The following is an 11,162-nucleotide window of genomic DNA, read 5'->3' on the forward strand; positions in this document are numbered from 1 at the left end:
ACTCATACATTCCAACCTATCCTATGATCACCTAGCCTAAGTTTTCACAGAACATTATATATTAAATACGAGAAACCTAAACCATACCTTGGCCGATTTCTCGTAATGTCTGGAACGCCTCAACTAGCACCGTTCCACAAATTCCAAGGTTACAAAATTACACCCCAAACAGAAAACTCAGCTACCTCAGCCCAACATCTAGCATTCTGATACCACCAATTCCATCAACAAGCCTCAATTAACATCACAACTCAATCTAATTCCAATGAACATTACTAAATCAACATAATTCTCACTTGAATTCAGATCTCACAAGGGTTAGAGTTATCCTTACCTTACCAACGGAGAATTGGGTCAAAACCCGGCAATATCTGTGAGTTAATTCGAACCTAAACACCGAATTCAAGCAAAATCTAACATGATTACACATTGAATTCGAAATTGGGGAAGAGGAAATTGAAAAGAAAAATGTGGCTTACCTCTGGAATAAAGTTATGGGCTTTGTAAAGCTTGACGCGCTGGTCACGTGGCCGCAAACGGTGTGGCGATCGGAGCTCGGAGCGAGAAGTTATGGTGGATTGTTTGTGGTGTTAGGGTTATGTCTCCTTCCCCTCACCTTGAGCATGCTTTCAGCGTTTCCTTGGGCTGTTGGTTTGGGCTTGGGCCCATTTTTGGGCCCGGTTCGGCCCGTTTGGCCCAATCCTGGGCCAAATTCTTTGAAATTGGAGTCAAAATTCATGTTATAATTAGCTCTATTACATTAAACTATCAAATCCCATTTTCTAATTACTTTGATTAATAATTAATTTATTGATTAGTTATTTACTAATTACTCAGAGTTTACAGAGTGTAGGAATGGTACCTTCGAGGTTTGTCCTAATGTAAGCTTCCTTAATTGTGTGGTTTCTTTTATGTTGATGTATTTCTCAACTTACTCTTGAACGTCATACAAAGAAGTCGGGTGCCTCTTTGATATGGATTGCGAGAAGGGGCCTTCCTTGAGGCAAGTAACAAGTCGCATGATAGATGCTTCAATGGGCAAATTTTGGATTTCCAAACAATGTTGTTGAATCTTTCCATGTACGCCCTGAGAGATTCTCCAATGTCTTGCTTGACACCCAAGAGGTTTGGAGCATATTTAGTTTTGTCTTTCTAGATGGAGAATTGGGTGAGAAAATATTTAGCTAAGTTGTCAAAACAAGTTACCAATCTAGGGAGAAGGTTGTCAAACCACTTCAAGTTGTCTCGGTTAAAGTGGTTGGGAACATTTTACATTGAGTTGCATCTGAGGCATTACCCAAATACATTCGACTTAGGTGATGGCGGGGTTGGTCGTGCCATCATAAAGGTCCATGTCTGGGCTCTTAAAATTCCTAGGAACTTTTGTTCGCATGATCTCCTCAGAGAATGGGTCCTCAATTCCCAAGGGTGTAGTTTTCCGATCAGTTCGAGGTCCCCTTCCCTTGAGATCGGACTCCAATCTTTCTAATTTCTCTTCCAACTCCTTGCATCGACGTACCTCTCTTTGTAGGGCCCGTTCAGATTTACATTGTCGCTCCAACTCAATCTCGAGCTGTTCTACTCATCCTTGGTATTCATGGATTAATTCCATTAACTCTATTGTGTCCCTATCTCCTGATCCTCTAGGTCTATGAATTTCATATCTTGGTCTTTGTCCTTCTAGATCATTTCTATCTCGTCCTTCATTGGTGTTCCTACCTCATTGTGATTGTGGAAGAATAATAATTGACCGATCGTTGCTTGGTTGATATTCTTTATGGGATTCTGATTCAGATGCAGTATGTCCATCATCTGGGTGGTTGTTCATCATGATTGGGCGTTGAACTCCAAGTCTCCGACAATGGCACCAACATTTCAGGGGTTACCTGAAACTGGTGTTTTGGGCTTGAACGTGAGGTCCAGACTCCTTTAGTGGTAGTGTCGATATCTCCTCCAATGGGGTGAAGCTGTCCGAAGTCTTTTAGTGAAAATGGAGGATGATACCTGCAATGGACTCTGATACTTAAGTTAGCAAGGATTTTAGGCAGGTTTTAGTAGTTTGGAAATAAAAATACGAGTTTGATGAGATATTTATATAGTTGGGGTATTGGCTTAATCATTACTATTGTAACTTTTACACCTCTTATGGTGGGTGGTTATTTTTTCTTTTATCTAGGGTTGTTACGATCCCATGTTTAAATATGTGGAAAAGTTTGTAGGAGCAATTAAGATTTTGCATACCAATCGGTCCTAAGAGGTCAGACAAGTTGGTAAAGTGGGTTTTGACTCCGTAAGGTATTATTTGTTTTGGGACCTAGCTGTTGTGGGCCAGGATATGAACACTTACCATTTATTTTGATAGAGAATGAGCCTATGACCCACACAAGCTTCTATGTGCATCTAACATCTGAGGCAGGAAAGGAGGAGGGGCGACAAAGCGGTGGAGCCCGCTGGAAGCTATGGTTGTGCTTAGATAAGGCGTCGGTGTTAAAATTGACTTCTCTCAAAACTTGGTGAATGCTGAAATCACTAGGACTTGCTTGAAGGTCCTTAATGGCACGGATGAGAGAGATGCTGCCAACTAGGGAGTTCGATTTTTCCTACCACACTTTACCGCATAGGTAGAGTTCGTCTCCACCCTAATTTTACTTACACCCATGTCAATTACAATTTTTAGACCCATATAGATTGTCCATAGCTCTACAACTATAATCGTTACTTTTTCCATAGTCATCATGAAGCTGGAAACAACCCTATCATTCGCGTCCCTAATGAGACATTTGCAGGATTTCTGTTCACTTGTTTGGAAGACCGACCCATCTACATTAATTTCGTACCATGCTTCATCTGGTGGCTTCCACCCCACTAGAATAAAGATCATCACGCCTCTAAGAACTTTGTTTCTTTTCTCTATAAGCTCAAGATCTTCATCATAATTTTTTACTACTCTTTTCACTTTGGGAATAACCGGCCTGCTGGTAGGGATTATTTTCTTGCCTGAAGATCAAATAATTTTTTTTCTCCAAATGATATTACAGGTGGTGAGAAAGATGGTGGGCCGTGAAGTTCCACTATTTGTTCGACAAGTCTTACCTAAATTTTCGTTAAGCTAATATGTGAGGTTTTGATTGAAGAAGGAATCATGAAGGTCTCTATTTGAGTTGTTCATCCAAATGCTTCAGGCATAGGGGCAATCCCTCATCACATGAAGCAGGCTCTCTTCCTGGTTTATATATTTCAGACAATTTTCACTCTGTAAATCCTTTATTTCTTCTCTTAGAATTAGTAAAAATAACAACATGACTTAGAAGTCAAGAAAAAAAATTTAATCTTTGAGGAACTCTTTGTCTTCTAACATAATTTATGAATCTGTTCAGGATCATTTTTCTCCACATAGTAGGCCTTATATGCTGACTTGAAAGAAAGAATATCGTGTGAGCGTGGTAGCCAGTTGATTGAGTTTGTTCCAAGAGAGGGACAAGGGGCTTTAAAAGTGCAAATATGGTCAATAATGTCTTCTGGCACAAATCGAACTATCTTCTCCCAATCCCAGCTTTCATCTGCTGTAGCATAGGCTTGCAAGGTCTCATTCTCTTTATCTTTTATGATCTGACTAAGGGCTAACTCGCTTACTTTAGTAATTTTTGGGATCTAGTGAACTACCAAAAATTAATTCTTTTACCGTCTCCAATTCTCTATATAAGATTGTGATGAAATTGGTCCTAAATTTTGACCTCCCCCTCCACTGTTAGAGCAATTTGTTCTTCTAATCACTTTGGGGATAGGGTTGTCTCCACAATTATATTTTGACTTCTGATCTTAATGTATTTGTATTTACGGAGTTTTCTTCAATAAAAAAGTATATTCTGGTTCTTTATGATCTAAGATTCATTATAAATCATGGCCATTGAATTTTTGAACTAATAGACAAGATTTAAAACTTGTATTAATAATATAATATTATATTTATACTTAAATATTTTTAAAAATAACTCTATTTTAAAATTATATTTTTGTCCTTTGTCCCCTCATTCTTTCATTTTTCTTCGTCATTCCTCTTTCTTTCGTCAGTACGATCATCATCGACGACTACGACATCGGCGCTCCGTTGTTATGGTGTGTGATTGCGATAATCACCCAGATGGTGGTGATGGTGTCATTAGTGGATTTTGAGTACGAGTCTGTTGAAGCTTATGCAGATTCATAAATGGCAGCCACCTTCATAAGAAACCTTATTTCAGGGGATAAAGATGAGAACTTTAGCTCACATTTCTTGGGTCAATTACTAAACAGAAAGTTTCAATGGAGAAACATGTGAGCTTTGAGGGATTAGAACTAGGAAGATCAAGAGGATTTCAGTATAATAGAGAATGAAAAAATTAGCCCCACATCAGATCTTGTACTCATAATACAGTAGGAGTGGCAATGGACATGGTAGGATAGAGTTTGGATCCAATCCTATCCCTACCTGCGCGTTGAGATTTTTATATAAACTCAACCCTATCTTACTCGCTGATTGAAAATATTCCAACCCTAACCCTACCCGTTCTTAACCTGCAGGTACCCGACCCTACCCACGGGTTACTTAAAAGATGCAATATTATTATATAGTTTGATGATAATTTAAAATAGAACATACTTTTATATAAAAAAATATATTAAATTATCAATTAATGATTTTCTCTTAATGGCTAAGGATCTTTTGCATTTAGTGAGAGGTTTTTAGTTTAACATCTACTTGAAACATATTTTTATATAAATATATAACATGTACATATATAGTGTGCGAGTTAGCCGGATAGGGTTAAGGCTCAACCCGTACCATACCAAACTCGCACAAGAACACTACCCACACTCTACCCTATCCACTGCGGATTGGATTGACAACCCTACCTGACCGAGTTGGGTCAGATTGAGTACTTGCAAGTAAGGTGCATGTTGCCACCTTACAATATAAAAAGAGGAAAATAATAATTGGTTATAATATTATTAATAATGTTAATAGTGGAGTGGTAAGTGTAATGATAATAATGGTGGTTGTTAAAAGAAGACTTAAAAAAAAGAAAAAAATAAAGATATTTATGTAATTTATTATTTTATTTTATGATTTTTTTTATCTAAATCACTAAAAACTTAAATATACATTCTTCATCTAAGGCAATTCTTCGTATTTATATGCTCTCTTTTCATGAATCTCTTTATGCTTCTAAAAGAAATTTTAAAAACAACAAAAATTAGGCTATCAATGAAAATATAATGAAAATACAGTGTGAATAACTTTAAAAAAATATCATAAAATAATTTATATTTTGGGAGAAAATATAATTTTTATATTTTAGTTTAATTTTAAAGCATCAATATTATTTTCAAATTATATTATTGTCAAATCAAAATTTTCAATTGCATGATTATTGAACAAATGAGTATGAAAGTCAACTACTATTATAAAATGAAAATAATAATTTATTTGCGGAAAAAAATTTGCACTCATATTGTATTAAAAAGTAAATTATAATATTTTTTGCTGGAAGAAATAAATTTCCAAGAAATATATAGTGTAGGGAGAAACAAATTTCAAGTCATGGGATAAAAATGAAAAGTTAGAAATAGTTTAGTGGTTAGTTCACTAATTTGTTTAAGTAAGTGTTGGAGGTATTTTGTTTTGTATATGCCGCAATTTGTTAGCTAATAGTAAACTCTTTAAACCGTAGCAGATTAAGGGTTCATTTGGATAGATTTATAAGTGACTTTTTTTAACTTTTAACTTATGAAGATGTGTAGTATTAATATTTGGTACAATTTTCAAAACAAATTTGTAACTTTCTAAAAAGTTATTTTGGTGCTTTAGAAGAAGTTAAAAAAAATGACTTCCCTCCTAATAAAAAGTTTTTTATCACTTTTCTCTTAAAATAAGTACTTTTAGAATTAAAAAATCAAACACAAAATAACTTATTTATAAGCTACTTTTAATATAAGTATTTATTGTTTAAGCTACTTTGGATTACAGTTTGTAAACGGGAGTTTGTATAAAATTGATTTTGCAAACTTGATTTTGATAAAAAGTAAGTTTGTGTTAAAGTGATTTATGTTTGGTAATTTTTGTATCAAAATTGATTCTAGTAAAATAAATGTTGTTTGGCTTGTACCATTTAAAATCACTTTTAGATAAAAAATTACTAAAATACACCTCAACTTAAATAATTTTTTTATATTATCCTATAATTTTAATTTAGATATTTAAATAAATCTTATTAGTTAATTTTATAATAAAATTAATATTTACTTACTAAAATAAAAATAACATATAAAAATAGATAAAATATATTTTTAAATAAAAATAAAACAATATAAATTATATATATATATATAAAAGAATATTTAATCAAATATGTTACATTTTAGTATTTTTTTACATCGTACTCTTATTCTAGTATTCTTAATAATCTTATTCTTAATATTCATTTGGAATCCAACGTTTATGATTTTATTATTATCTATGATTAATTTTTTATTTAATTTATTTTTTAATAGAATCATACTCTATATTATAAAAAATTACACTAAAACATAGTATATGAGAATTACAATTATAAAAGAGAGTACTAAAAATAATAAAAAAATTAAATATTTACTTTATAGTAATGAAAACAAATATGAAAATTCTTGATGATCTTTTTATATAGTATATTTTTAGTACTCTTTTTTTAGTATGCTATAATTTTTTATTATTATTATTATTATTATTTACAGTTAATTTTTTGTTTAATTTATTTTACCTAATAGAATCAATAAATCATATTATAAAAAGATAATAACAAACATAATACACAAAAATCACAATTATAAAAGTGTATAATATCAAACAAACAGTTGAAAAAAATAAAAAAAATAAATAATAAAAAATAGAGTTTATATAAATAGAAATAACAAGAATTTTATAAATAATATAATAATATACATGAAGGATAAAGTTGGTAAAAGATAAATAAATGGTTAGTATCATGGCTAAAAAGCTCGTTAGGAAAACGCAGAAGCTAAAAATAGTTGCTTCTTGTAAACGTTGGTTTTGGCGTTCATGAAAAAAAATTTTGCCAAACCAAAAGTTGAAACTTTCAAAAAGTCTAAACGTACTTCTTCCCTTCCAACGAGTTTTCAAACACACCCTAAGTTGTTTATCCAAATTAAGCCTAATTCTTAATCTGTCGGATTGATTGAGAGATACTTGGGAAATCAAAAATAGAAGAATCATGTCTGGAAAAAAAAATTGTAATAAAAAAGAGGTTTGGATAGAGGTTCGGGATTAGGTTCGGAAAGCCGTTTGTTCGTATTAAATTTTTCAACTATTCCACTTTTTGAGTTTCCCTCCTTTGGATCCGATTCGAACAGAGAGAGAGAGAGAGAGCGAGAGCGAGAGCGAGAGAGGTCTCGCCGATGGAAGGTGGCATCTCCGTCCATTCAGATTCAGAGTCATGTCGTGGTGACGGTGTTGTTGTTGGAGCCGGTACGAATCTTCTTTCCCCTTTAGGGTTTCTCTCTCCCCTCCTCTCTCTCTCTCTCTTTCTCTGAATTCACAATCTTTAATTTCTGTTCAATAGACCTAGGGTTTTCTTCTTTTATGCCAATTTCTCATAGTGAGTCCTCTTTCTGATGAGTTGAGTCGTTGTTTAGGGCATTAAAGGTTAATAGTTTTCGTTACACAGCTATTAGTTTCATTCACTGCATTCATCTAATTACTAGATTCAACTTGGAAAAATAAAAATTGAATGTAAATTTTCTTATTTTTGAGGTGTTAAGTGTGAAGTATGTTGTTTGTTGGAGTAATTGGAAATGAGTTGCAGGTCAGAAAACAAAGAGAGGCAAAGTGGTAAAGGGAGATTCGGTTTCTGTGGGAGTGGGAGTTGGAGGTACCCAAAAGACAATGCTAGCTGACATAACTAACATGCAGCAGCAGCAACAACAACAGAGGTGTGAAAAGCTGATAAAGCAGCCGGAGAAACAGCAGTCTGTGCCACTTGGTGAAGCTGAAGTCTCTACTGAACAGCTTCTTAAGGTATATAATTATTGATTGAGGGTTGCTATTCATATGAGATGAAGCAGTACGAATAGACAGTTAGAAAAATGTCAAAATCAGTTTCAAATTGAAAGTGTTTAAGAGAAAAAGAAGAAAAAGAGAGATGAGAATGATTTAAGCTTGAAGCTGTTATTTTGTACTATTTTAGCAGAAACTCTCTTCTTAATTAATCTTTAGGGCATTTGGTTATTTCCCTTCTGCTTCTATCTACTGATGGATATTTTGAATCTGTTTCGTAGGAAAATGCAACATTGAGGAAGCTTCTAGCTAGCAGAAAGTAGTAATCCTTTGTGTAAACCTGGTCCAGTTTTTGCTGTCTTCTATTTATGGTCAATGTAATTATGCTAGTAACTGTTTAAACTTACTAGAGTTTACTCCACTTGTATTGGCAGTACAATTATAGACTCATGCAAAGCAGAGCTAGAAAAGTCTCGTAGCAATTTTCAGAATCTACGGAAACAAAATGCGGAACTTGCCCTGACAAATAGTCAAATGCTGGCGGTACTGATCAAATCCTTTAACAGTCGCTTTTTATTCTTGTGTTGATATATGCATTCAAATTTACCATTACTGATATATTTTCTGTAATCCATGAAATGCAGGAACTTAACTCTAGTAGACAGAGGGTGAGTCTTGAAAACCATTGGTACACATAACAGCTACTGTTTTCATTTTCTCTGTTACGTTTTATTGATTGAGAGTTGAGTTTGTTTTCATCTAGCTAAGGGAACTTCAGCTTGAACTAGGAGGCAAAAATGGCATTCTAAAAGCTATGAAATTAGAATTGACGGTTAGTTTAGCTCATATTCACTGTCCTAGTTGATGATTGGCAAGTGAGCAAGTACAACAGGCTTAATTATGTTTTTTACTGTCAAATATTTCTATGCTAGGCAAAAGAGAAAACAGAAAAGTTGCATGAAAATATTGGAAATGAGGTAAAGTAAAAAATCTCCCGTTGGCTTCTTCTGCTGATTTATCTGTTCTCCCAGCTCACCGTGACTTTTTCCCTTTTCATAACTACTTTTAGGTTGCAGCAGCTCAGATTAAGCAGCCAAATCAATCATTTCAAGAAGAGAGCAAGGAAGATAATCTTTGCCATGCAAAAAGGAGGAGAGTTTCCAAATCTCAATGTAACTACTATGACCATACTTTATGCATGTATATGTACAAAAATTAGCCTAGATACCCATTTAAATAGGCCTTTCTCTCATGCAGCTGCTGCACCTGCTGTTGCTAAACAATTAACATCCAAAGAAAAGATTGAGAACCGGAGGTATGAGTTTAACTCTGCCTTTTACAGGAGTATTGTCTGAGTTGGACTATCAATTGCTGTAGAACAAGTTATCTTATATGGTCCCTTGAATATGCAAATACAGGTATTCTATGAGAAGGGAATCTGTGAAGTTGAAAGGTGAGAAACTTGAACCAGCTGAAGACAATTTCTCTGAAGAAATCAAACATGATGACTTGCATCTTCAAGAAACTATGGCAAATGAAAATGAACGAACATCACTTGGATCCAATGTTAACCAAGAACAAGCTAGAGAAGATACTTCATGTAATGCTGCTCAACTTAACTCGGCTATGTTCTCATTTCATTTAATCAATCCCTTATTTATATTGTTTCATGCAGCTTCAGGACCAACTAACTCTGAACAAGTTAATGCCAAAAAGAATATCGAAAAGAAAAGGTATATACTACTTTATGAAGTTCCCTGTCTGATTGAATTTGAATGTCTTTAATTGAACAAATGTGAATAATTGAGAGAACTAAAAGCCTGTCCACATGTCTTTGAGAATTGTTAACAGGAAAAGTATGAGAAGGCAATCTGGAAGGTTTAAGCCCTTAAATCCAGAAGCAACTGAAGATTCTTTTGAGGTTGATGATGCTAAATTTGCTGTCTCCCATTTATCTGATAATGTGTCAGATAAAAGTGCTCCAATGACATCAAGTGAAACTTCTCAACAAGAAAACAAAGAAACCTGTACATCTAATCCTTGGGAAACTAGAAGATCTTCTGTTGGGCGTCCGATGCGTCAAACAGTTGGGAAGGTTGTCTCATACAAGGAAATTCCGGTAAATATGAAGATGCGTAGACCTAAATGACTCAATTTTATGTCTCTGTTCTCAGTGAATTAATTACGTTACTATCATCACTTAAACGGCATGGTGGATAATATCTCAGTACTTACTCTCTCTTGATCATGTGGTCATGTGAATTGACACCAATTTCGTGGCACAATTGATGCATCCGCTGATAGTAGTAGAATCATGATGATTAACTTGAAGGAGTTAGACTATTTTTTTAGGGATTTCGTTAACATGCATATGTAATCTAGAAAACTAATTTATTAATAAGTTTTAGTAATCTGAAAATGCGATAATATGGCGTTGCTATGAAATCCAAAATACAACCACACATGTTAATCCGAAAGATCATTTATTCAGTTGAGCTTATATTACTATGAGTAATATTAAGGAGTCCATTTTTTTCAATTAATATTTTAAAATTATTTTATTTATATTAAAATTTAGACCCTTGATATAAAGGATTTTTTATTTTAATAAATAAATTAATTATAATAATTATTAAAAAAATAATTTAAAAAATATTTATTAAAATAAATACTTTTTTTTTATCTCGTTTATATGGTATACGAGATAATTTTACAATATTTGTAAAAAAAAATATTTTTCTGAAAATAATAAAAAAATATTAATAATATCAATAATATCAATAATCCAAACTTTTAGCATAGAATTAGTGTATAAAAAAGTTGGTAGAAGATATTAAAATGGATATGTTTGATCAATTAGTACTAAAAAAGAGTATATAAAAAATTAAAAGTTCCATAATGAAACGGTCATCTCCTAACAATTGGCAAAACAGTTGTCTCTCACCTTATCTCCCCATTCTTTCTTTGTTTTATTTATCGTCCTTCACTCTCTCATTCTTTCATAGAACTTGAACACGTTCGAATTTTTTATTTTTCAAAATGTAAATCAATACAAGTGGATCATATTTTAATTTAAAATTTTTTATGTACTTTTCTTGAGTACTAATTGATCAAACATATCCATTTTAATCTC

At 33.2% G+C, this 11,162-nt stretch overlaps 1 protein-coding gene across 2 annotated transcripts; it reads left to right on the forward strand.

The window, feature by feature from the left end:
- The first annotated feature begins 7,266 nt into the window (after nucleotides 1-7,266).
- On the forward strand, nucleotides 7,267-10,314 carry LOC107619683 (shugoshin-1). Of its 2 annotated transcripts, XM_016321979.3 has the most exons (12): nucleotides 7,267-7,501; nucleotides 7,839-8,050; nucleotides 8,311-8,348; nucleotides 8,464-8,572; nucleotides 8,674-8,697; nucleotides 8,793-8,861; nucleotides 8,962-9,006; nucleotides 9,099-9,201; nucleotides 9,287-9,344; nucleotides 9,448-9,629; nucleotides 9,705-9,762; nucleotides 9,881-10,314. In XM_016321979.3, exons 1-12 carry the CDS (start codon nucleotides 7,432-7,434, stop codon nucleotides 10,176-10,178), a joined length of 1,266 nt encoding a protein of 421 aa, XP_016177465.1. In that variant the 5' UTR covers nucleotides 7,267-7,431; the 3' UTR covers nucleotides 10,179-10,314. The 2 variants fall into 2 exon arrangements, with proteins under 2 accessions (XP_016177465.1, XP_088356039.1); XM_088499913.1 differs by having other exon boundaries at nucleotides 7,309-7,501; nucleotides 9,448-9,762.
- Nucleotides 10,315-11,162: the final 848 nt, after the last annotated feature.

The sequence above is a fragment of the Arachis ipaensis genome, chromosome B9 (genome assembly GCF_059453495.1).
Source record: "Arachis ipaensis isolate K30076 ecotype BB chromosome B9, ASM5945349v1, whole genome shotgun sequence".
Taxonomy (NCBI): Eukaryota; Viridiplantae; Streptophyta; class Magnoliopsida; order Fabales; family Fabaceae; genus Arachis; species Arachis ipaensis.